Source organism: Oryx dammah, unplaced genomic scaffold (assembly GCF_014754425.2).
Source record: "Oryx dammah isolate SB20612 unplaced genomic scaffold, SCBI_Odam_1.1 HiC_scaffold_19, whole genome shotgun sequence".
Classification (NCBI taxonomy): domain Eukaryota; kingdom Metazoa; phylum Chordata; class Mammalia; order Artiodactyla; family Bovidae; genus Oryx; species Oryx dammah.
Window position 1 is genome coordinate 16,239,498 of NW_024070203.1, and position 23,771 is coordinate 16,263,268.

The 23,771-nt window shown below is 60.9% G+C and overlaps 1 protein-coding gene across 4 annotated transcripts in view; it reads left to right on the forward strand.

Moving 5' to 3' along the window:
- TRAPPC9 (trafficking protein particle complex subunit 9) overlaps positions 1-21,058 on the forward strand; it is a 383,632-nt gene extending 362,574 nt beyond the window's left edge. For all 4 annotated transcript variants that reach the window (XM_040261742.1, XM_040261741.1, XM_040261743.1 and 1 more), the window contains 2 exons: positions 19,496-19,716; positions 20,255-21,058. In XM_040261742.1, coding sequence (XP_040117676.1) covers positions 19,496-19,716; positions 20,255-20,422 — 389 coding nt within the window. In that variant the 3' untranslated portion in view covers positions 20,423-21,058. The remainder of the gene's footprint in view (positions 1-19,495; positions 19,717-20,254) is intronic.
- The last annotated feature ends 2,713 nt before the right edge of the window (positions 21,059-23,771 follow it).

Sequence of the window (23,771 nt, forward strand, 5' to 3'; positions counted from 1 at the left end):
TGACTGGCAGTGGGCTGGTGCCCGGGCTCGCAGTCGTGCAGGGGGCACACTTGTAGTAGGGAGTCAGGACCCGTGACGACGCTATAGCAGCAAGCTCGTGGACGCCCAGACCAGCGATGCCCTCTGGAGAACAGACGCTTGCAGGAGATGCGATGTGGGCCTGGCTTTCCCCTTGAGGAAGGTGCTCGGGAGGAGCCAGGTTTGGACGCCAGTGCAGGCAGACCCCAGCCCTGAGACTTCTCTGTGGTCTTCCCGGGTGGGGAGCTTGGAATTGGAGGCCCTAAGGGCAAATACCTTAGGCTGAGTGCGTTTTCAGGGACCAGCTTTCATGTCCCCATGTGATGCCAGGCTAGCATGTTACAGAGAAGGAATCAGAAGTGCCCCGAAGTGGCCTGACCTCTGCGAACTCCAGGGGGCGGTAAACCTGAGAGCCCTGATATGAGTGGGTGTCTGATATCAGAGACCTTGGTGCAGGGGTCAGTGCCTGTGTTTTGAAGGAAGGTCTGCAGGTGAGGCCGCAGTTTGCATTTGCAGAAAAGCGGTCTGTCACCTTGGGGGCTTATGAGCATACAGCCGTCATGCTCACCCTGGGGATGGAGGCTCAGAGGTGGGCTGGGGCCTCGGGGCACTGCATAGGACCGGTCCCAGGGTGGTGGGGCAGGGCCTTAGGACTCTGGCAGTCTCTGTTCCCAGGTTGGGGTGGAGCTGAGAAGCCACCCGCCCAGGGACAAGTCTCCGCCCCCACAAAGCAGGGAAGCTCCTCCTCCTTCCCGTGGCTGTTCCTCAATGTTTGGGGCCAAAGGGGTTTGGCAGGCCCCCTTGGGGCCTTGTGAAAAAGGGGAAAAAAGCAAAACACCCCACTCTTGAGTCACTTTGTGTGTTTTATGTTGTGTCTATGAAAATTGCCCCATGATTATTTTTGTACTTTAACCCTTTTGGGGATAAAGAGTTCTGCGTCCTTAAAGGGGCCACTGCCGGTTTCCAAGCTCTGGATCGGGTACCAGAGAACCTGGCTGAGTGAGTCTCCCACTCCCAGCCCCACTGAGGTCCCTGATGGGAGGGGTGCCAGGGGCGTGTGGTCTGGATGGATCATCCTCGTCCTGTGGGTGCGAACCCACTTGCAGGAGAAGGACACTCTTGGGTGTAACTCACAAGCAGAGTGGAGCGGGCCTTGCATTCCGAGAACACAGGTCTCGCATACCCACGCCTACTGCTCTTGCTTTCAGCCTCCAGAGTCTCCCCGACTCAGTACATGGGGCCTGCCCTTCCCCCAGACCCCGGCTCCGTAGCCTGCCCGAGGGACTTCAGAATCTGCCTTCTCTTTTCATCTTGATGGGGATTCTGAGCCGCGCACGAATCTTGGACCCGCCTTCATTCTCCTTTCCTGTCTCCTCTTCTTAACTCAGTCTCTTTCCCTCACCTCTCCCCCTCCTGCCTGGGTCCAACCATCCTTCAAGACACTGGCTGCTAACCCCTTGGGGCCCCAGGGTATCTCAAGGATCGGGTGAAAACTTTGCATAATCTGTCCAGGAAGGCGGTCGCAGACAGCACAAGTCCACACCGCATGCCTGTCCTTCCAGGGGGGCGGCCAGGACCCTGTGGAGGTGGGCTGAGCTTTCAGAGCCCCCACCTGCTGTGGACTCTCCCCAGCCCTGCCTGGTCCTCCCTCCTCCTGCCCCCAGAACTCCAGCATCTACCCAGACCCCTTCTGAGCATGGTCTGTAAGCTAGGAGCAATAGGGTGGAGGACAGACGAACCAGCTGGGGGCAGGGAGGGCTGGCAGGGTGCATGGATGTGGGATGAGACCCTCCCCCAGCTCTGGGTGGCCCAGAGAGGTGTTCAGTATTCCTCCGGGGGAACCCAAGTATCTGCTGACCGAGACTGACCACAGAGTGCCTTTAATGACCGTTGGTCTTGCGGTGCTGAAGACCTGCTGTGTGCCAGGTGGTAGGCCTGAGCGGGGAGAGAAGATAGAAGCCCTGGGGGGGATCATCTCATGGGGTGGCAGCGGGAGTGGGTGGCAGAGACATGCAGCCGTGGGACCAGAACACACACACTTTCCGCCAGGCATTGGCGTCTTCTTCACCCCGAGGCCCTTGGAACCCACTAGTGGGATCCGACACCCAAAGCCCACCTGGGCAAGGGGACTCAGATCCCCTGGGCCTGGCTGGCTCAGATCCTGCTGTCCTTCCCTTGGTCCGCACGGAACCCCTGGGGACAAGGGCTCCCCCACGATGACGGCTGTGGGACTGGTGTGTCTGGGCATTCAGACTCTGGAGGTGCACTCGCCGCCGGGGTAAGCAACCTGGCTGAGTGGGCGTCCAACCTGGTGCTGGGAAAGCGGGGGCGGCCGCTCCAAGACAGCGGCCGTGCTGGAGCCTAGCGTGAAGTGTGGCCAGGGGCGTGGGCTGTGGGCGTCCTCCCTGGGGCCTCCCCAGGGCCCTCTCTCTGCAATGGGCTCTGTCCTGCTCTCACTGCCGTCTTCCATCCCCGCCTCCCTCCAGGATGGCACTCGACCCCCGTGGTGTCACGCCTCCTGTGGCCCCCATCCTCCTCCTTTGCAGCCGCAGCTTCAGAGAGTGCTCCCACCCGCTCCTCCCTCTCCCAGGCCCTCTCGAGCCCCCTCCTTCCCCTCACTCACTGCCTGGGGCCCCGGCCCCGTCACCTGTCCTGTCACTGCACCGTCACTGTCGATCACTTCGTCCTCCTCACGCCTTGTCCACTCGGCTCCTGGGACACGTTTCTCCCTGGGGTCACGCCGCCCACTCCCCTGCTGTCTCTCCTCATCCCCCACCTCCAGGCGTTGCGGGGCCCCTGGGCTCTGACTTGCGCCTGGATTCTCATCCAGTGCAGCTCTGCTTCCACCGCCGCCCTCAGCTCCTTTCTTAAAGCGGAGACATGGCTTATCTGTCACGGGGTTTGCCCCTCTGGTCCTGGTGTCTTCACAGAGCCAGGCAGCTGGCTCCGAGGCCTGGTTTCGGAGCAGTCTCCTGGCCCTGCCACGGAAGTCCGTTGCCAGTAGTTGTCACTGCCCATCTCCCCCCGGGGCCCCCGGCGACCACCCATCTGCTTCCCCTCTCACCATCTGCCTGTTCTGGACAGTCCACATCAGTGCATCTCACGGTGCGTGGCTTTGTACCCAGCTGTCATGGAGTGCGGTGTTTCCGAGGTGCGTGCGTACCAGGTCACGTGTCTGTGTCCACGCCTGTCCTCAGCCCCTCACACACCTCCCTGGGTGTCTAAGAGGCCCTGCCACTCACCACGCCCAAATCACGTTCTGCTTACTCCAGACTCCCCAGTGGCCTCCTCCCTAACCAGCTCACACGGTGGCTCAGACTCCACCCCTGGGTGCCTTCCACACCAGCGATGTGCTCATGAAGCCTCCAGAACACCGCCAGGTCTGATTGCACCTTCCATCACTGCCGCCGCTCCATCGCTCCCCAGTCACTTGCGGGAGCCCCCTGACTGGCTCAGCTCCCATCCCGCACTGCCGGCTCCTGCAGCCCTGGTGAGCCCACAAGGCCAGGGTCCCCTATGTTTTCCATCTCACCTGATGGAAGGACCACACACTTCTGCCTGGTCCCTGGGGCCTCCGTACGCACTCTCCCTTTGCCAGCACTCTCTCTCCGGGTGTCTGTCTATACGTCTGGCCCCTGCTCACAGAGAACGTCCCTGACAGCCAGTGTATACCAGCCTCCTACCCTGCCCTCCTCCTCCACCCCTCAGGTCTGCCCGCCCGGCCAGCTGAGACGTGTGCATGTGTGTGCACACGTGTGTGTGTGTGCTCACGTGTGTGTGTGTGTGTGTTCACTTGTCTGCTGCTTTCCTGTGGTCTCAATGAGAACACCTGAGTCGGGTGAACAGACGGACGGAAGGACAGACCTAAAGGGCTCTCTGCAGGGGAAGACGGACCACAGCTTTCCCCAGATCCTGTTTCTCTAGGACCAGATAAAGGCATTTCAGTAGAGAGTCGTTTTCCTAGATGAGTCTATGGTATGTCTCATTCTTCCAGAAGGCCAGGCCTTAGTGTGGTTTTTGTGAAAGACCCTGACCAGTGCATTCAGACAGAGACACGCTTTAACCCCAGCGCCACCCGAGGGTACAATCACATCACTTAGCCTCTCCTAGCCTGGGTATTTTTCTTTCTCTTAACCCTCACTTACTAGGCTACTGAGAAGACAGAGAGTCATTTGAAACGTGCCTGCTGCTGTATCCGGCTAGTGTCAAGCCAAGGCCCTCAGTAAATACTCCTCTCTTTCCTGTTTGATGAGAGAATGTAGAAGTTTCCACCAGCCCCATTACTAAGACCTATTCCACTTCCAGGAAGCCAGGTGGTGGTGTGACTAGTGGTGGGCTCAGGGTTCCACCTCAGCTGTGCAGCCCTGTGACCCCCGGAGCCTGAGCCTGGGTTTCCACCCTCACTTTTTGGGTGAGCTGCAGCAAAGAGGGGCTGCCCAGGGCTTCTGTCCCCATGGAGCCTGGCCTGACTGGCTCACCTGCTTCCTAAGCAAACAGGCGCTGCTTGGAAGGAGGTGGTGGTAGCAGTGATGAAATTGTTCTGGAGAACAAACTGTTTCCAGCGTCCTGATTTGCATTCCGGATCCTGACATGCTCATTACAGCCTTTCTTCAGGGGTCTCTAAAGCAGCAGCTCTCCCTCCCCTTAGTCAGGGATCTGCATCTGAACTTGGTACCAGCCTTGAGTGGGGGCGGGCTGCCCTGTGTGTAGCAGCGGGCACCGCCAAGGTACCTTCAGCTGTGATCCAGCCTATTCAGACTGGGGCCACCCCCTGATTGGTGTGTGGGGGGGTGCGGCCAGGAGACCCCGTCCCCTGTGGAGGGCCATCTGTTCTCTCACGGTTTTGTGTGCTGGGGAGCGTGTCAGTCAGGGATCTGAATCTGAACTTGGTACCAGAGCCGGGGGGCGGGGACCACTTAGGGAGGGGGGACAGCAGGGGGGCAGGGGGGCAGCCAGACAGGGCGTGAGGGGCGCTGGAGCTGGGAACAGGGCACAGCAACCCACTCTAGCGTTCCTGCCTGGAGAATCCCACAGAGAGAGGAGCCTACAGTCCATGGGGTCGCGCAGAGTCGGACACGACTGAAGTGGCTGAGCTCACACTCTGGGTGCAGAGGGAGGGGACTGCCCGGCGCCAGTGCTCACACCACGTCCTGTCCCAGCCCTGGACTCCAAGGGCCATGCTGGCAAACCTGGGCTCGGACTCCCAGCCATGATGGAGATGTGTGTGTCGGGCTAGGAGGGTGAAGTGCCTTCCGTCCTGGCTGGCCAGCCTGGTTTAGAGCTGCTGAACATCTGGCCCCAGTGGAGGCAGTCCCCACCTGTGCTCCCGCCCTGAGCCCAGCTGGCAGTGTGGCAGGCCCGGCCTGCCGGGTCTCTTCCCCAGCCCTTGGCAGCAAAGGCCTCGGCAGCCTGCCCCCACGTGTCAGAAGCCTTGGACCCCTCTCCAGGGTGCTGCTCTGGGGCCAAAATGGCTTTCCTGCTAATTAAGCAGACAACACAGCATGCAATCAGTGTCCACATTGCTTTTAAACATTCCCTTTTTCTCCTGGAAGGAGTGCTGTGCTGGCCCAGAGAGGTATGGGCTGCCTCTCACGTGATGGTAGGAGGCTGATTGGTCAAACCAGGAGGGCGTGAGGGTGGGGCAGAGAGGCTGAATAATCACCCCGTCCCCTCCAGCTCAGTGATTCAAGGTCCCCACACCTGCTCCTTCACAAGCTTCTCCGAGCCAGGCATCACCTCCTCTGTGCTTCTCTGCCCCAAGCCCTCCCTCCAGGGACCCTCACCCTGCACACCTCTCTCTGCCCTTACCCCACGCTACCCTGACCCCCAGCCTGGGAGCTGCACTCACCCCCACACTCACCCCATCCTCGGGACCTCTCTTGAAGCAGGGGTAGAGTGGCGTTGCTGGAGGTGGGAGTGAAAAGGAGCATCTGGTGGCGTCTGCAGGGTCCATCTGATGCCACGTGGGGCAGCTGGGGGCCTGGTCTGCTGTGTGTACTGGAGCAGAATAGGGGGCCTGGAGGAGCTTGGCGCATGGGCTCAGAGCCCAGAGGAGGTGGTTCTGGGTGGAAGGGGCAGCTGTGATGCCGTCTGGGGGTCAGGTGAGGATGGAGAGCTTGGCCTGGAGCCCAGGTCAGACTTCCTGGAGGGGCGAGGAGTCTGACGGGCCACCAGGACTAAGTCAAGTTGTCCCAGGCACAAGCATGGGTGTGGGGCAGCCCAGGTGATACCGAGCCTTTCCTTAACTTCCCTGGGCTTCAGCCTTCTCATCCATAAAACAGCAACACTGATACCTTTTTGCAACCGGGGGGTGGGGTGCTGGGGGGCACAAGGGTTAAAGGAGCCTCTGACCAGTGCCCACCCAGCAGCAGTGAGCGGTGAACCTGCCATCTTACAACCCAGAGTGTCATCACACTGGGAGGAGCTCTAGGGTGGCTGACACATGCCCCGGGGACTTCCAAAACCCACTGAGCCCACAGCGCCCCCACGCCCTGATGAAGTCCCAGGGCTCCAGGGTTCCCCTGCTGTCAGGGCTGGGTGAACTCATCTCCCAAGACGTTTCCTGGCCTCTGGCCCTTTAGATAGTTCGCTGAGCCAGAAGGACGGGGAGCTCCTTGTCTCTGGGCTTTGGGGCTGGGGGCCTGCGAGTCCGCAGACCTGCTGGAGTTGCCGGCCTGTTCAGGGCTGAGGGGCTCGGCCTCTCTCGTGAGCCTGGCCTGAGAGACGCCATCGGCCATCTACGGGGAGGCAGGGCTCTGGGTCATGTGGGTGGATGAAGGGACCATGGCATGTGCGGAAGTGGGGGGCTGCTGGGGGCGGAGGGGAGGTGGAAGAGGCAGAGGGTTTGCTTCATGGATGCGGTGGGGGCAGGGGGTCAGCGGCGCTTGCAGGGTAGGGTTAGGGGGTAGGGTTTAGGTTTAGGGTTAGGCTTAGGGTTTAGGGTTCGAGTTAGGGGTTGGGTTTAGGGTTAGGCTTAGGGTTGGGTTTAGGGTTAGGCTTAGGGTTGGGTTTAGGGTTAGGGGTTAGGGTTTGGGTGAGGGTTAGAGGTTGGGGTTGGGGTTAGGGTTAAGGTTGGCGTTAGGGTTAGGGTTTAGGGTTAGGGTTTGGGTTACGGTTATGGATTGGGGTTAGGGTTAGGGGTTAGGATTAGGGTTAGGTTTAGGGTTAGGTTTTAGGGTTAGGATTAGTATTTGAGGTTAGGGGTTAGTGTCAGGGTTAGGCATTAGGTTTGGGGTTAGGGTTTCTGGTTGGGGATTAGGGTTGGGGGTTAGGGTTGGGGTTGGGGGTTATGATTAGGGGTTAGGGTTTGGGGTTTAAGTTTAGGGTTAGGGGTTAGGGTTTGGGTTATGGTTTGGTCAGCCTCCACAGCTGTTCCTTGGGCCTCGGCCAGGGCCCCATGGCTGATCACGTACCATTCGCATGCTCCAACACGGAGACACAGGTTTTGGCTATCCATCTGGCATGGGGTTCTGAACCCAGGCCTGGAGTCCCGAGGCTCCCACATCTTTGGCGTGGTTGGGGTCAGATTTAGGCCACAGATGCCATGGGTCTGGTGATGAGCTGTTAGGGGGAATGCAAGTGACCCGGATTTCCTTTGTACCAGCCTTGGGGTGCCGGGCCCACTCACTGAGCCACAAACATGGCATTTCCCAAGCTCAGCCGGGGCTCTCAGATGGGCCTGCCGTCTCCTAGACCAGAGACCCCCCACCGCCCAGGACACCGGGATCTGATAGTCCCCTAGGGTGGGCAGGGCTCATGTGCGCCCTCCAGAGCTCGGTGCCCTGATGACATCGCGCTGCCGTGCCCCCAGCTCCCTGAGGAAGAGGCGGCCCCACACACTGCTGCCTGTTTCCCGAGCCCCGTGGGGGAACCCAGTGGCCCTGGGCAGGTGGCAGCCGTGGTGCGCCTACTGCTGCAGGACGTTGGTTGGGGGCGCAGGTCACTGCGTGTCCTGAGCACCTGATGGGGACACAGGAGCAGGCGGACCCCTCCTGGCCTCACGCAGCCTTTGCTGGCAGGTCATGAAGGCTGCGGAGACAGAGCCTGGTTTCGTGGGGGGTCTGGTGAGGTCACACGGGCCTGGACTTGCCCCGGCTCTGCCGCACTCCAGCTGCGGACCCCGGCACGGGGTCCAGGGAGGTGACCGTGTTCTGGGGAGTGGTGGAGGCCCAGTTCCCCAGGGTCATCCATGAGTCCCTAACCCCCACCCCCACCCTCCTGCATCTCTGGTGACTTTTTGTCTTTAATTTTTCATTTTCAGTTAATGAGAAACCACTGGGCAAACAACCAGTGAGGCCCACGTCAGCTTTCGACTGAGGCTCAACCCCATTTACGGCAGCGGAGGGTGGACACAGCCCCTGAGCTGAGAGGCCTTCTCATAGGGGTCCCCAGCCAAGGGGGTGAGAAGTTCGTCCTCTGCAAACTTAAACACAGGCCCTGAGGCTGGGGTTCGGGGAGAGAGGCCTGCTGTTTTCTGTAGCAGGGCCAGACATGCGGAAGTCACCACCAAAAGAGATGGGAAGTGCCGTGACCTGGAAGAGATTTAAGAGCTCACCCGTTCCATCAGCCGGCGCTGAGGGGGCCGCCAGGGGGTCTGAGCAGGGACTGAGGGCCTGGAGCCTCCCCGCTGGGGGCTACGGAGCCCTGGTGACTGGAGGAGCTCACGCCCTGCTTGGTGCTGAGAAAGAAGCAGTCGCAGCTCAGAGCTTTAAGCTCAGAGACAGACAGGCCCAGGAATTGGGCGGGCAGGAGCTTTAGGGGCTCCTTGCTCTATTTGGGCAGGTGCAAGAGGGCTTCTTGGAGGAGGGAGCAAGGGCACAGGGGCCTGGGGGGTGAGGGGGAAACCTTCTTGGCTGTGGGGCCTCTGGGGACACCGAGTGCATCAGAGAAGCCAGCAGTCCTTCCAGAGTGGCGCGAGGCCTGTCTGGGAGCAGAGGGCCACGAGTTACCCGTGGGCCCCTGGGCAAGGGCCTTCTCTTCCGGCTCAAGGCTGCCCAGGCGGCCTCGTAGCCTGAGCCCGGCCCAGCCCCGGAGCCTTTCACAGGGCACTGTGCAGGACGGGGGTGCGGCCTGGCCCCAGCTCCTCCTCTGCACATGGAGGGCCTGGCCGGTAGGAGAGGCAGTGGCCCCCAGACACCTGTCCTCCGCTGGGTGCATCTCCAGTGGAGGGGACACGGAGGCCAGCAGACAGGAGCTAGCGTGGTCCCCCGGGAGATGGGCCCGGAGCCAGTTGGCCCACACTCATTTTCAGGGGGCCTGCCTTAGTCCAAGAAAGTCTGGACCCTCATGTGTGTCAGGCCCCCCAGAACCTCTGGGATGCTCAGGGCCCTGCCTGAGAAGCCAGGCCAGGGCTTCCATCCACAGGGTCACCTCTGGTGAGGATGCTTAGGCCCAGCACAAGGTCCTCGCCACGTGGACAGCTGGCTGGGCCCATCATCTGCAGGCTGGTCTGCTCTGGAGTCTCCCTGCCCTGTCTGACCCCTGTGCCCCGGGTCGGGGCAGGGGCAGTGTGTTTGTGCAGGCCTCAGCACCCCCCAACCCACCCCCTACACTGCGAGCTCCACCAAGGGGTTTCTGCAGTGCTGCCTGACCTGGCCTGGGCAGAGGGTCCACGGGGGGCCCCCTTACTGCCTCCTCCTGAGCCCCTAAGCCCACCTGCCAAAGGCCTGGCAGCCAAGTCTTGGCAGGGCAGTGCCCTGGGGGCTCAATGGGTACCCTTTCTCACGGCCAGGAGTGGCCTGACCCTGATCCCAGTCCAGCGCAGGGCAGCCAGCTCAGCACCGCCATCTGTCCAGCGGCCCAGCTCCCGTAGTTCAGGCGCACAGGCTGCTCGGCAGGTTCTCTTGTGGCCCGTGTCCTTCCCGAATGATCTGTGCGCTCTGGGATGCTACATGTCCATGGGAAGCTTTGGCTGTCACTGCTTAAAGAGTCTGTCTGACATGATAAATGTTGATGGAGCACCAGGCAGGTGTCAGGCTCTGGGCCGTGTGCAAAAAGGCTGAGACTGGGGCTGGGGAGTGTAGGGGGACAGTCCTGGCACAGCAACTAGATGCCAAGTGAGCCCACATGCCACCCTGGCTCAGCAGAGAGAGTGGTCTGAAGTGGACCTGGAGGGGTGAGCCCAGGCCTGAGCACCATGAAGCCTTTCTTGAAGCCATCCAGTTCATTCCTCCCATGTTATATATAGATGAGCAAGCAGAGGCTCAGAGAAGTTAAGTGATTTCCCTAAGGTCACACAGCAAGCCATAGGCAGGCCTTGTTCATTCATCAGTTCAGTGACTGAACCCTGAGCCCTGCCTTCAGAAAGCTCACCTTCAATGAGCTTCAAATCAATGAGACATTTTGTCAACGGAAAATCCTGGCATGAGGCTATACATGATATAGCCTTGTGCAAAGCTGGGTGTGATTCAGGAAGTCTTCCTGGAGAGAGTGCTGCTTGAGCTAAGTTTTGGAAAGGACCAGAGGAGCTGGCAAGGCAGAGAGTATCAGGGGATGGATGGCAGGAGGGGTGTCACAGGGCGCTGGGGAAGGGCAAGCAGAGGAGGAGCAGCAGGGTGTCTTCAGCTTGCTCTAGAAGACTCTGAAGGCCATCAATCCTGTATCGACACCCTTTTACATCTTCTCAATGGAAACCGTTTCTCTTCTTGGCTATCTCCCCCTACCCTCCAACCCTCTGGACTGACCCAGGAATCCAGAGACCTGCCTTCTAGGCCTGGCCCCGCTACCAGGCAGCAGAGAAGGTCTGCAAATCCTGGGGAGACCCAAGGTACCTGGGCCCTGCTGGGCACTGGGGGATGGAGGGAAGCACATTTTTGTGCAGGCAGGACCCCAGGTAAATGCCGAGTGCTGAGTGCAGCGCAGGTGAGGCTGAGCTGGACAGGCAGACAGGGCAGCTTTAACAGCCTGTGCAAAGGTCCAGTGGCATGAAACCAGCTGCACAGCCCCTTCCCATGCCCACTGGGATGACCTCCTCCCCCAACGTGCCCTTCCCTCCAGCCCTCAGCTCTCTCATCTGGGAAGGAAGGTCTTAGATTCCTCCCTATCCTTCTGGTGCCAGAAGCCACCTGTGCGGTCTGACCCTGCGGGGGAGGTGGTCTGGGGCTGAGGTGACCGTGTATGGGGAGGACCAGGCTGGACACAGAGCCACAGGAGCCATGGAGGGGCCTGCCTGGGTGGCAGCGATCGCCGCTTTATTGAATAAGTCTTGAGAGAAGATGAAAAATGAGAAATTGAAAAGGTAGGGATGCTGCTCGGGGACAGCGGAGTCATTTTAAATTCTCTGCTGTCCTCAGAATGATGTCTTTGCATAATGCCCCCAGCCAGCAGGCACAGCATTCATTCTTTTGTCCTGTTTTTCCCCCTGGTTTATCATCAGTTGAGGTGCTTGTCCAGAAAGAGAAGGTTGAAGGCAGAGGACTTAGTGGAGGCCCTGTCTCCAGCATGCGGTGGTGGTGTTCCCTGTGCAGAAGGCAGCTCTGTTCCAGAGGGGAAGGGAGGGCCCCCCGGATCCCAGGACCCACCCAGGATCGGATTTGCAGCCCGGCCCTGGGCACACCGGCTCCGTACCGGGTCCCAGGGTCCCTTCTGAAAGGAGACGATTTGGATAGACGAGCCCTGGAGGCCTGTAAGCCACACAGCTGTTAACAAACAGCCCCAAATTTCAGGGGCCCAACACAGCAACCTTACTTTGTGTCTCGTGGTGTGGGTGGTGGGGTCTATCTGGGGCTCATGGGGCGGGGCGGGGCGGGGTGTCCCTGGCCCCGCCCACCACACCGCTGCCCTTATCCTGTGGCTCCTCCCCCGACATGTCCAGCATCTTTAGTTCTGTCACTCGGCCAAGCAGGGGCTGCAAGAGGGATGAGTTTGTGGGCCAGCTTTGCGGGGCGCATGTCATTGTCCCCCTACTGTCCCCTGGCCGCGACTCAGGCTCGCGTCCACACCTTACCGCTAAGGACTGGTGTGGTGAACACCCAGCCAGCCTCTGCCCGCCAGAATGTCTCAGAGCAAGTGTTCCATGAGGGAAGGGCCAGCCCAGCAGGCCAGCCAGCAGCGTGGCACCCTCCAGTGAGACCCTGCCCTGAATGCAGGCTCTTCATACCTGCCCGGCCTTGAGCTATGTGTGCCCTGCTGCCTGTGGTCCCCGCTGTCACCCCTCGAGCCTGTCGGGCACGTCTCTGCCCTGGGTTGGAGCTCAGCCATCTCCCAGCTCACCTGTGGTCCCCGCCATCACCCCTTGAGCCTATTGGGCATGTCTCTGCCCCAGTTTGGAGCTCAGCCGTCTCCTGGCTCACCCGTGGTCCCCGCCATCACCCCTTGAGCCTGTCGGGCATGTCTCTGCCCTGGATTGGAGCTCAGCCATCTCCTGGCTCTGCACCCCAGCCCTCTGGCTGCATCAGGGGAGGAGACAGAAGCTCTGGCTCTCCCGGAACCAGGACGTGGTCTGAGCTCCACCACCCTGCTCGCCTGGCCCACCAGCCCGGGGGGAAAACCATGGGCAGGGGGACCCCTGACCCGGCGGGTGGTGTGGCCGGAGGGTGTTTCTCCCTGTCACTGAAGCAGGTTCACAGGGGCCCCAGCAGCCATGGTCCATGTGGGCCATAGCCTCCTGGGGCTCCCCACCAACCAGCCCCTGCACGGACGTGCCCAGGAAGCCTGAGAACATCTCCACAAGCCAGCTCCCAGCCTCACACGTCCCCCCTCCAACTCCAGCTCGCCTTAATTTTAATTTAATTCCCTTTAATCTTTAATGAAAAGTTGTAAAAGTAAATTATTTACCCAAGAGAGCCAAACGGCTTCTCAGGAGCTGTTCTCAACTGGAGGGTAATTACACGTGCGGGTCTGGAGCAGTCTCCCTCCCCGGGTGCTGGGGAGGAGGCATTCTGGTTTATGAACTAATTAGCTACCTCAGTGACTGTTAAAAACACACGACATTTGGCGCCTTGAGAGCAGGGCCCTGGTCTCACGCAGTGCCCACCTTGATGAGCGCCCAAGGGCAGGACGAGCCCATGACCCTGAGGCCCCGGGCAGCCCGAGCTGAGCTCTCAGGAGCAGCCCTGCCCCTGGTGCATCCCCCTGTCTGAGCCCCACACAGCGGACAGAAGGACCCACCCCCTTCCCCACAGGGAGGGAGGCTCAGAGGGCAGGGTAGGTGCAGGGGGACTGTGTGGTTTCACACCTCCTCTCCAGATGCCCACTGCCTATTTTTGTGTAATATCCTCTCCCAGAACACCGTCACCCCCACCTGCGGGGCATTTCTGCGCTTCTAACCTCTTTTGCCAACTCTTTCAGGAAAATAGCAAAACAACATTGGAAATTTCTGGACTAAGGGAAACCATATTTGGTGCAGTTGGTCAAGATTTGGAGGAGTGGGCATGCTAGGAGAGGCTGTGTGTGCATGCATGCATGCGTGCTTGTGCTTGTGAGCTGAAATGTGGGTGCTGAAGGCCCACATGGTACCCTAGGTCAGTACACTCTTGTGTCTGAGTTTCCTAATAGCCACAGAGAGTAGGTCAGCGACTTGGCTCTCATTGGTACCCAGGGAAGACTTACTGCCCTGGTTGCGTACAGAGCAACTAGCTACGTTTGCAGTAGAGGAAGTTCACCACTTTTCACTGGATCGTTGGAAATTACAGGGTTTTCTGCCAGGTCTGCCTGTGCCTTCTCCCAAGGACACTGGTGTTGAGGAGGGTGAAGCAAAACTCACTGGCCAGGGGCTTTGCCTTGGTTCTCAGCCCACATCCCAAGGCTCAGCTATTATTCTTTTCTCATTTGAGTTTCTTTTTTCTTTTTTGTGCTTCATTTAAAGGGTGACAAAGCTTGATTAATTCTCAAACCTAGCCTTGCCTGAATCAAATTTGGCTCTAAAATCTAGGCCCATCCAAGATTTATGTCAACTAGAAAAATGTGTGTGCCTTGTGAAATTTGAAATTCAAATACATCTTAGCTGAACCCGCTTGGTAGATCTTTGAGAACCTGACTCTCTCCGGCTCCTCTCAGGCCTTCCCCTCACTCATTCCTCCTTGTGTCTCTAAAGATTCTGTTGTGTCCAGAATCAGACCGTAAGTCTGCTTAGCCATCCAGTTTTGTCAAAGAAACCAAAAGCCCAGAAAGAAAGGTGAGCCCGGAACAGAGTCCTTGTCAGGAGTCCGGGCTCCAGGGGAAGAACAGGCCTCTACCACCGACTGTGGGAGCCAGGCCCTAAGGAAGGAACGAGCAGACCGTTAGATGAGTCAGTTGAACACGAAATCCACGAGCCTCCTTCTTCACCACTGAAAAGTGACTTGCCTGTGACCTTGGGGCCTGCTGATGTTTTCCGTGTCTCCTTCGGCCCCCAGGGGACCATGCTGTGTAGGCTCCACCCAGAGTCCCACCCTGCCCATTGTCCATGCCTCACAGAGTACCCTTGATCCTGGACACACATACACACACACGTCAGATCAGACTTAGGAAGCGCAACTCCAGGGAGCCGCCAGGCAGGTCTTTTCTTTTGAAAAGTCCACAGTGGTTTAGAACTGCCGGACTGTTCACAGCCATTTGGCAAGTGTCTCTCAAGTGCCAGGAGCATCTGCCCACCCCTAACCTTCACACCCACCCACTCCATGGACCATACTGGAGAGACTCTGTGGACACCGCAGGGCCAGCCTGACTGCTGGCCTGTCCCTGACTTGCCATCCTCAGGCTCCGATCTCCACCCAGCCCTCCTCTTGGCTCCAGAGCTCCTGCTCCCAGCTGCCTTTCTGGAGTCCAGGTCCTGACACGCTGTGCTGGCCCCGGATCTGCCCAGCCCTCTGTCCTCTGCCATGCTCATGGGGAGAGGGGCCCAGTCTACATCCCAGCCCTTGGCCCGGCCCTAGGCCCCAGAGGACGAGTGGGGTTAAGGGATTGGAATTCTAGAAGGCTCCCAGCCAGGGAGAGATGAGTGAATAAGACCAGAAAGAAGGCCTTTGCAAACCTGTGTCTGGATCAGAGGGCAGAGACACACGTCCACCCTGTGGACCACGAGGGCCGTAGCAGCCTGGCCAGGCACGGTTTTGGCAGGAGATGCCACTGTGCCATGTGCTGGGATGGCTGGACAGAAAAGGTGGGCAGTGCAAGTGCTGGGAAGAACGTAGAGAATCTGAACATGGCGGGTGTGACGGCAAGGTCACGCCGAGGCTGCAGAGCACAGCCTGGTGATCCCTCGGCTGGTTAAATGCCGCCCCCCCCCCCCCAGCCCCGACTCCAACCGGCAATTCCGCTCCGAGGTGTGTGCCCTCGAGAACCAGAGAACTGTGTCCACACAGACACTGTCCTCGAGCGTCCGCAGCGGCATTGCTCACAACAGACAAGGGCAGAGGCACTCGGGTGCCCGTCCACAAACGCGTGGATGCCCAGCTGTGGTGTGTCCATCATGAGAAGAAGCAAGGCATAGACGCCCACAGACTGAGCCCCAGCAGCATTGCACTCGGGGAGAGAAGCCTGCTCTTAAAGTCTGAGTACGTGTGGTTATGGGGGCTTCCCTGGTGCCTCAGACAGTAAAGAATCCGCCTGCAATGCAGGAGACCCAGGTTCGATCCCTGGGTCAAGAAGATTGCCTGGAGAAGGGAGTGGTTCCCCACTCTTGTGTGACAGTCCATAGTATTAGGGTGTCTGTAGAGCTGGAAGCTTGAATCCTGGTTGTTCGGGGGTAGGGGACAGGTGGGAGAGGAGAAGGGGCAGGGGGTTGCTTTTGGAGGTGATGAAAACACTCTCACGTTGCCTGTAGCGATGGTTGCTCAGATCTGGGAATAGATGAAAAGCCATGGAATTGTGCACTTCAGTGGGTGAGCTGTGGTTTGTGAACTAAATCTCAATAAAGCTGTATGAAAAATAACGCATGCCCTGGCCATCAGGGTTCCCGAGGGAGCTGAGTGCTCAGCTGTGCACCTGGGTGGCCGTGGGCCTCTTCCCACCGGGACAGGGTCCCCTGTAAGTGAGGCCGTGTCCGCGCCACCTGGCAGGCTTGGTCTGGGGACTGCGTGAGATGATGAAACCTCAGGACAGTGGCCAGGGTGCCCTCAGGAGCCCCTGTCACCCCCAAGAACAGTAATGGTGAAATGAGAGGTGGGCAGTGCCTGTGCGGGGAGGTGGGGAAGGAGGGGGGCCTGGATGCAGAGGCCGAGCCGGGACACCCCCTCCCCTCGGGCCCTGCCCCTGCTGCTAGGCTCCTCTGAGCCAGTAGCCCTCTGCAGTGAGTGCTGTGCCCTGTGTCTCCTGGGCACCAGGAAGGCCAGCTTCCTCCAGGCACAGAGTGCAGCATAGGCTGCATTCGGTGAGGTGGGCGGGGGTCTAAAACTGGCCCCGCCTGGGGAAGCAGAGCTCTTCCCACCCCTCCTGGGAGAGAAGGGAAGCCAAGGCAGAAAGACCTGGCCCCCTGCTCCAGAAGTAGGACTCCAGCCGCACCCCTCTCTACCCCCGCCCCTGGGTGGCAGACCCTCCGTCAGGGCCCTGGCAGCCCCATCTCCTCTCTACACCTCAGCATCCCTGCTCAAAGCCCGTGGAAACCACGCCTGTGCCCTGTGCCCTCTGCCCTCCAGGAGCCCGTGAGGCTGCTGGGGGAGGCTTCTTGGCCTTGGGTGAGGTTCTGGAGGCGGCTGCGGGGGGACAGCGTCGTGCTCACTCTGCCTCCAGGTGCAGCCTCGGGTGCAGGCAGCTCCCCCACCCTCCGCGTGCTCTCCCCGCGTGAACCCCGCCCCGCGTCCCCACGGTGGCCGCCCGTGGCTGGCACTGGCCAGCTGCCTTTCTCCCCGTGCCTCCCTCGCTGGAGTGGGCCCCGCAGGCCCTTCCCTCCTCTCGCCTTCTATTTATAGCTGTGTTCCTGCCAGAGCCTGGCGACGTGCTGTAGCATAAACGCGGCAGCCGCTTCGGGAGGGATCCTGGGCTGGATAGAATGAAGTCCGTGATGCTGGCTGGTGTTAAAAGTGAAGGAGAAGCGGGCTGGGGGTGGCAGGAGGAGATGGACTGTGGCCCGATTTAATGCTCCAAGGGAAGAGGCTAATCCGCTCCCAGGAGGTTTCTTACAACATGAGCTGCTCCTGCACGAAGAATCTCCTCCACAAAAGCCTGGCACGCGAGTTGGGATCAGAGCCGGGCGGCGGCAGCTTGGTTCTGAGGTCCCCTCTGCAGGACACTCGAGGGGCTGGCCCAGTCTCTTTGAGCTCCAGGGGTCCCAAGGGGCCCTTGAGCCCCTTGAGAGGGATTTGAGCCTCTTGAGAGTCCCTTGTACAGCAAGGAGATCCAACCAGTCCATCCTAAAGGAAATCAGTCCTGAATATTCATTGGAAGGACTGATGCTAAAGCTGAAACTCCAATACTTTGACCACCTGATGTGAAGAACTGACTCTTTTGAAAAGACCCTGATGCTGGGAAAAATTGAGGGCGGGAGGAGAAGGGGACGACAGAGGATGAGATGGTTGGATGGCATCACTGACTCAATGGACATGGGTTTGGGTGGACTCCGGGAGTTGGTGATGGACAACGAGGCCTGGCGTGCTTCTGTCCATGCGGTCACAAAGAGTCAGGCAAGGCTGAGCGACCAAACTGAGCTGAACTGACCCCAGCCCCAAAGCCGACTCATTCACTCTCTGATTCATCCATTCATTTGGTCAACAAAGATGAAATAGAAGGGCGCCTGCCTGGCCCAGGTGCTGGGGCAAGAAGAGAGGAGCACAGACAGTGAACAAACAGGTGGGCAAACGAGGGAACTTGAGAGAAGATGCTGAGGTCAGGAGATGCGGCGTGAGGGAGCCGGGCAGGATGGTGCTGTGCTGCGTGGTTAGAGGCCACCTCTCCCGGGGGCCCAGGTGTGCCGCCGGTGCAGAGGCCCCGGGGCCGGGCCTGGCCGGGCTTGCTGGACTGGGGTGGAGAGGCAGTGTGACTGGAAACACAGGCAGGGGGAACCTGGCTCTGGGTCTGGAGACTGGTGTCAGTGGCCACCCTGTGGTCAAAGCTCCCTTTTGTTCTGAGTGTCTTCTGCCTCCCCGGCCACACAGCCTCCCTGGGCTCTCTCCTGCCCCTCCTGCCCTTACAACCTTGGAGATGATGACATCGGGCCACCCGGATACTCCAAGCTACTCAGCTCCTCAGGGTCCCTTGCCACGTGCAGGAACACCCAGCTCGGGCTCCGGGGGGTAGGGCATGGACGTCTTCGGGGGTCACTGTCTCCCACACCCCACTTGGGTGACAGGCCCAGGGTTCCGGGGGTCTCTCAGGAAGAAGGATAGCCCTCACAGAGCTGGAGTTCTGTGTGTCCCGCCCACTGCTACCAAGGAACCCCCAGGTCGAGGTCTCTGGTGCATGGCTCCCCCACAGCCTGAGGGTCAGGAGACAGGCCTCCAGGCCGGGACACCCCTCCTGACTTCTCCGGGGCGCCCCTTCCCTGGGGCTGGGACCCTCCAGGTCCTGCGTGTGGCCTGCCGGCAGGTAGGCTGTGGTCTGCGGCCCTCCTGGACACAGCAGCCCAGGAGAGGCTGGCAGGACTGGGTCCCGGGCGCTCTCTGTCTATTGCGTTGGTGCCGCGCCGGCTCACCTGCCCCCATCACATTCACCACCAGCCCAGGTGAGGAAGGGCCTGGAGAAGCTGCATAAATGCCAATTGTCCCTGTGGGCTGGGGATTAAAGCCAGTCCAGGACCTGGCCTGCCCGCACAGTCTCCGCTGCCCAGGGTGGATGTGGGCACCAGTGATAAGATCCGGCAGGGCGGCCGTGCGCCCCGTCCCCGGGCTTTCGGGTTTCTGGTTCTCGCAAAACCTCTGTGAAGTAGACTTTCCTCTTATCTCCTAAAGAAGAGGACGCCAGGGCCCAGGGAGGGCGAGTGGGAGGACTCGGGAGAAGCTGCTCAGCTCCTCCTTCCTCTGCCTGTTTTCAGGACACTCGTCCCTCTGACCTCCCAGCCTGTGCCTCGCGCCCGGGCCAGAGAGCAGTCCTGCAGCCGGCCTGCTCAGGGGTCACAGCGTGGCCTCTCCCATCTGCCTGCCCGACCCCCCACCCTGTGCAGCCCCTTGTTCCCTGTCCCCTGCCCGACAGTGCTCAGCCTGCTCCGTGACCCCCAGGCCTTCCCCCAGCTGCCGTCACGTTTCCTGGTGCCCCCAGGGCCAGCCCAGCCCTCACGGGGGCCTCTGGGCAGGTCACCCTGCAGGTGACTCCATAGAGGCCCACCTGGCCGGGCCCCTGCCTGGTCCTTGGCCTGCGCATGGTCCCCTCTAGGTCCGAGTCCCTCTCCTGGCTGCTTGCCACCTGCAGGAGCCCCTGAGGGTCAGGGCCAGAGATTAGCCCTTCCAGCTGGGGGCAGCTGGGAACCCCCAGCCTGCAGGTCAGGAGAGCAGGTGCTGGGGCTTGCAGGTATCCCACCCCCAGGCGGGCACAGTGTGGGCGGCAGCTGTGGCGGGTGGAGGAGCCGGTGAACAGGGGACGCAGGTGGGTGGCCAGGGCCCTGATGCTCTGGCACCCTGTGTCCCTGCAGACGTGCTGGTGGACGGACAGCCCTGTGACCGCCAGGCGGCGGCCTGCCAGGTAGGCGACCCGGTGCGCCTGGAGGTGCGGCTGACCAACAGGAGCCTGCGCAGCGTGGGCCCCTTTGCCCTCAGCGTGGTGCCCTTCCAGGACCACCAGAACGGCGTGCACAACTACGACCTGCACCACGCCGTGTCCTTCGTGGGCTCCGGCACCTTCTACCTGGACAAGGTGTGTGGGTCCCTCCCCCGGGGCAGCAGATGCAGAGGCTCCACACCGACCCTTGTCCGCCTGACTGTCCTGGAGCCCCCAGGAGAGTCCATATGCGAGTCCCGGAGCAGGGCCATGATGGCGAGGCGGGGCTGTTGAGGAGCTGGGATGGGGCATCCAGGGCACCTTTGGCCTGCCTGCTGCAGGCAGCTCCCCCTTGCTCAGCAGTCACTGTGCGCAGAGGAGCAGATGAGGTCACGAGGCACGGTCCTCCTGCTCCGTTCACCGGTGGACATGCGCCTTTGGCCCCAAACACTACCCAGCTCACTGACCCCCAGACAGCCCAGGGAGGGAGGTGCTGTCAGCTCCTTCCCGGGACAGGAGCTAAGGCGCAGAGAGGTGCAGGGACTTGCTGGGGGCAACAGCGCAGAGAAGCCCTGGAGGGTCACGGAGCCAGGCCTGGGGGTCCTCCCCCGCCCCCACGTCCAGTTGGCCCTGGGTCTCCCCAGGCTTTAGGGGCCCCGTGGCTCCTGGCTCTCACCTCTGCCTCCTCTCTCAGGTGCAGCCGTCGGGTCAGGCGGCCTGCCTCGGGGCACTCCTCTTCCTCTACACGGGCGACTTCTTCCTCCACATCCGATTCCACGAGGACGGCCCCAGCAAGGAGTTGCCCCCATCCTGGTTCTGCCTGCCCAGCGTGCATGTGCGCGCCCTGGAGGCGCAAGCCTGAGCGCCCCGCCTCGTCCTGGGTCCCTGATCCTGCAGGGAGAGATGACCAGAGGCCCCCCTCCCCAGGGATGGGGCCACAGCCACTGCCGTGATGCCGTCCCCTCCTCCCAGCCACTCGACCCCCAGCCCGCAGCCCCCACGACTGCCCGCGCGTCCTCTCTGGGACTTGCAGGTTCCCACCCTGCCTGTCGGGGCCCCCCTGCGAACTTGGGCTATGGCAGATGCTGACCCAGACCCCACAGTGTGGCCCATCCACCCAGCCCAGGCCTGGGGTCCCTGCACCTATTCCTGTGACCTGGGGTTCACAACCCAACTGGTAGGAAGAGAAGGCAAGCATGAGGGAGGAGCCCTTCCCAGGCGGGTCTGGGGAGCTTCCCCCGGCCCCCTCGGCCCTTGGAATCCCCTGAGGGCTGGCTCTTCTCTTGGGGACCCTGAGGCAGCAGAGCTGGGAGAGATGGCACCGTGGGTGACACTGAGAGTTTCCCGCTGCCCCTGGGAGTGGACACCCCTGCCTCAGCTGTCCTGGGCCCTGGGCTGGTTCCAGGCCGGGCTCGGGGGCGTGGCCTGTGTGTGTCTGTGTATCGGTGACAGATTCTCCAATAAAGGGCCTGCCTTGCTTCTCTGCTGGTCACCTGCATCCTTGCCTCTGCTTGTCCAGTGCAGTCAGGCGGCCCCCCCCCGCCCCGCCCAGCTCGTCAGCCCCCAGCTCAGGTAGGGATTCCTGCGACCCCCCACGGCACGCATGGCCGGTGGCCAGCAGGGTTGGCGCCATGTCTGTCTGTCCCTGTGAACCACAGCCCCTCCCCAAGCATGTGCTCTTCGGGCCTGGTTCTCATCTCTGTAAACACCGTCTCGAGTCCCGGCACTGTGGCCCCCAGCCCCCAGGATGGCTCTGGCCTCCCCAGCCTTTCACTTCCTCTCCTGAGATACACACGGGCCTCCCTGGTGGCTCAGCTGGTAAAGAATCCGCCTGCGATGCGGGAGACCTGGGTTCGATCCCTGGGTTGGGAAGGTCCCCTGGAGAAGAGAAAGGCTACCCACTCCAGTATTCAGGCCTGGAGCATTCCGTGGACTGTATAGTCCATGGGGTCACAAAGAGTCGGACACGGCTGAGTGACTCAGCACACACCTGAGATACACACACACTTGGGAAGGTGTTTGGGGGTGATGCTCACCTCCAGAAGTCGAGGTGAAGCTTGGAGGTGAACCCACCCCACCCCCCGTGATGGTTGGCCTTCGCCTACTCCCCCTCATAGCTCCCGGGGTCGCCCAGCGCCCCCACCCTGGGCAGCCACTCACTCCAGGCAGGCTCCGAGCCCCCTACCCCCGCCCAGGCACCCTCAGGCAGTCCTTGTCCAGCAAACTGCCCGTCCTGAGCAGGGTCCCGGGCCGGAGAGAGGGTGAGGGTCCCAAAGCACAGAGCGGGGCTGGGGAGAAGCCAGAGGTGTCTAAGGCTCCCGGGTCCCCCCGTTTCCTCACAGCAGCAGGGCCATGGCTGACCCACTCATGGAGCAGAGCGGGAGGTGCAGGGAGCAGGCCGTCCTGGGCCTGGGGCACCAGGCCGCCGGGAGCCCCCAGATTTCAGAGATGGGCACCCCTTCATGGGGACTGGTGCACCCTGGTTAGAAAACCTCTCAAGCAGAGCTGCAGGCTCAGGGCAGCAGAGAGCTCCTGGGTCCGCCTCACACGAGCTGCACGTGTCTTCTGGTCCGCGCCTCCCAGAGCCAGGCGTGGCAGAGACCCGGCCCTGCTGGGCAGTGCCCCACGCAGACAGGGGTACTGAGATACACACACACTTGGGAAGGTGTTTGGGGGTGACACTGGCCTCCAGAAGTCGAGGTGAAGCTTGGAGGTGGGTGTCCTGTAACCAGCCTTGGACCCCCCACCCCCGACAGCTGTGTTCGCCTGCTTGGGGGGACGGAGCTCAGGGCCATGGGCAGCCTGAGCCAGCTCTCAGGCTCCATCTCCCCGGTGGGGACACTGGTGGAGAAGGTGGGAACTCGCAGCTCTGTCTCAAGGCCTAAGCCCGCACCTCATGGCCAGGCTGCCCCTGGCGGTTTTGCAGGCGGCTTGTCACCTGCCGGGCGCTGGGCTGAGGGTGGGCGTCCTGTATTGCCCCAAGTGGGGCTGAGCTGCCCTGCGGTGGCAGGGAGGGAGCACTGGTGTAAATGCAGAGCTGCCGCAAGGCCCATGGTGCCCGTTGCCCCCACTCCACCAGCCTCCACCCTCTTGGCCTTGCTTTTCCTGAGACCTGCCCAGGGCACGCACCTGGCTGTACAGGCTGGCTCAGGGAGGGGCTTCGCTTGAGGGCCCTGGGGCACACAAGCACGTCTAGGAGGTGGGGGACCCCCACAGGGGAATGAGGGGTTGGGGCAGGGACAAGCCAGTGCAGAAGGACCTGCGGGTCCCCAGGGCTGACGTCCCCAAGGAGCCTGGGGGGAGTGAGAAGGCGGCCTCTGCCCCAGCCCGCCCCCAGCGGCACGAGCTGGCCGGTGTGTGTCCAGCCTGCAGGGGGTCATCCCTGAACACCAGCCGTCCTCAGTCGTGAACAGATCAGGCACTGGCCTTGGGAGCCCTGGGGGCGCTGGGAATTCCAGGGAACCTTGGGGGCCAGGAGTGGGGGCTTGCCATGAGTGTGATGCAGTAGACACTGGGTCTCTGCCCTCAGCCTCCGATACAGCGCTTTCACCCCTTGGAATTTCCTGGGTGAAAGGAGTGCCTTTTGTTCTGAAGAGGCTGCTCTGGCTGGGCTCCTGGGTGGCTTCAGTGTGGTCACCAGAAAGGCCTGGCGAGACCAGACACTCGGACCTTCCTGTCCCACCCCCACTGTCCAGGAGGGGAGAGGGGGCTGGAGGGTAAGTTAATTATCAAGCCTGCAAGATGGAGCCCTCTTAGAATGCCCTCCACGGCGGATGTGGAAGGCTTCCTGGTCAGTGAATACATCCATGAGCCGGAGGCCGTCCATGCCAGCTCCACAGGGACAGAAGTGCCTGCACCCGGGACCCGCCCAGACCTCGCCCTGGGCACCTCCCCATCTGTATCCTTTGTAATGTCGCTTACAATCAACTGGTCAACGTAGGTTACGTGTTTTCCTGAATTCTCTGAGCTGTTCTAGCAAACTATCAAACCTGAGGAGGGTCATGGGAACCCCAAGTGTTTTCTAGTTTCCCAAACAAATACAGCAATTATCAGAGAAGTTACTGGATGCACCAAGAGAGAAGTCACAAGGCTTCTTGGAGGAGTGGATGCTGGAACTAACCCAGGCACCCTGAAGGGTGACCCAGGTGAGGCCTGTGTTGCGAATGCCTCCCACGGTGGAGGAGATGAACTGAGTCGAGCCCAAGGGCAGC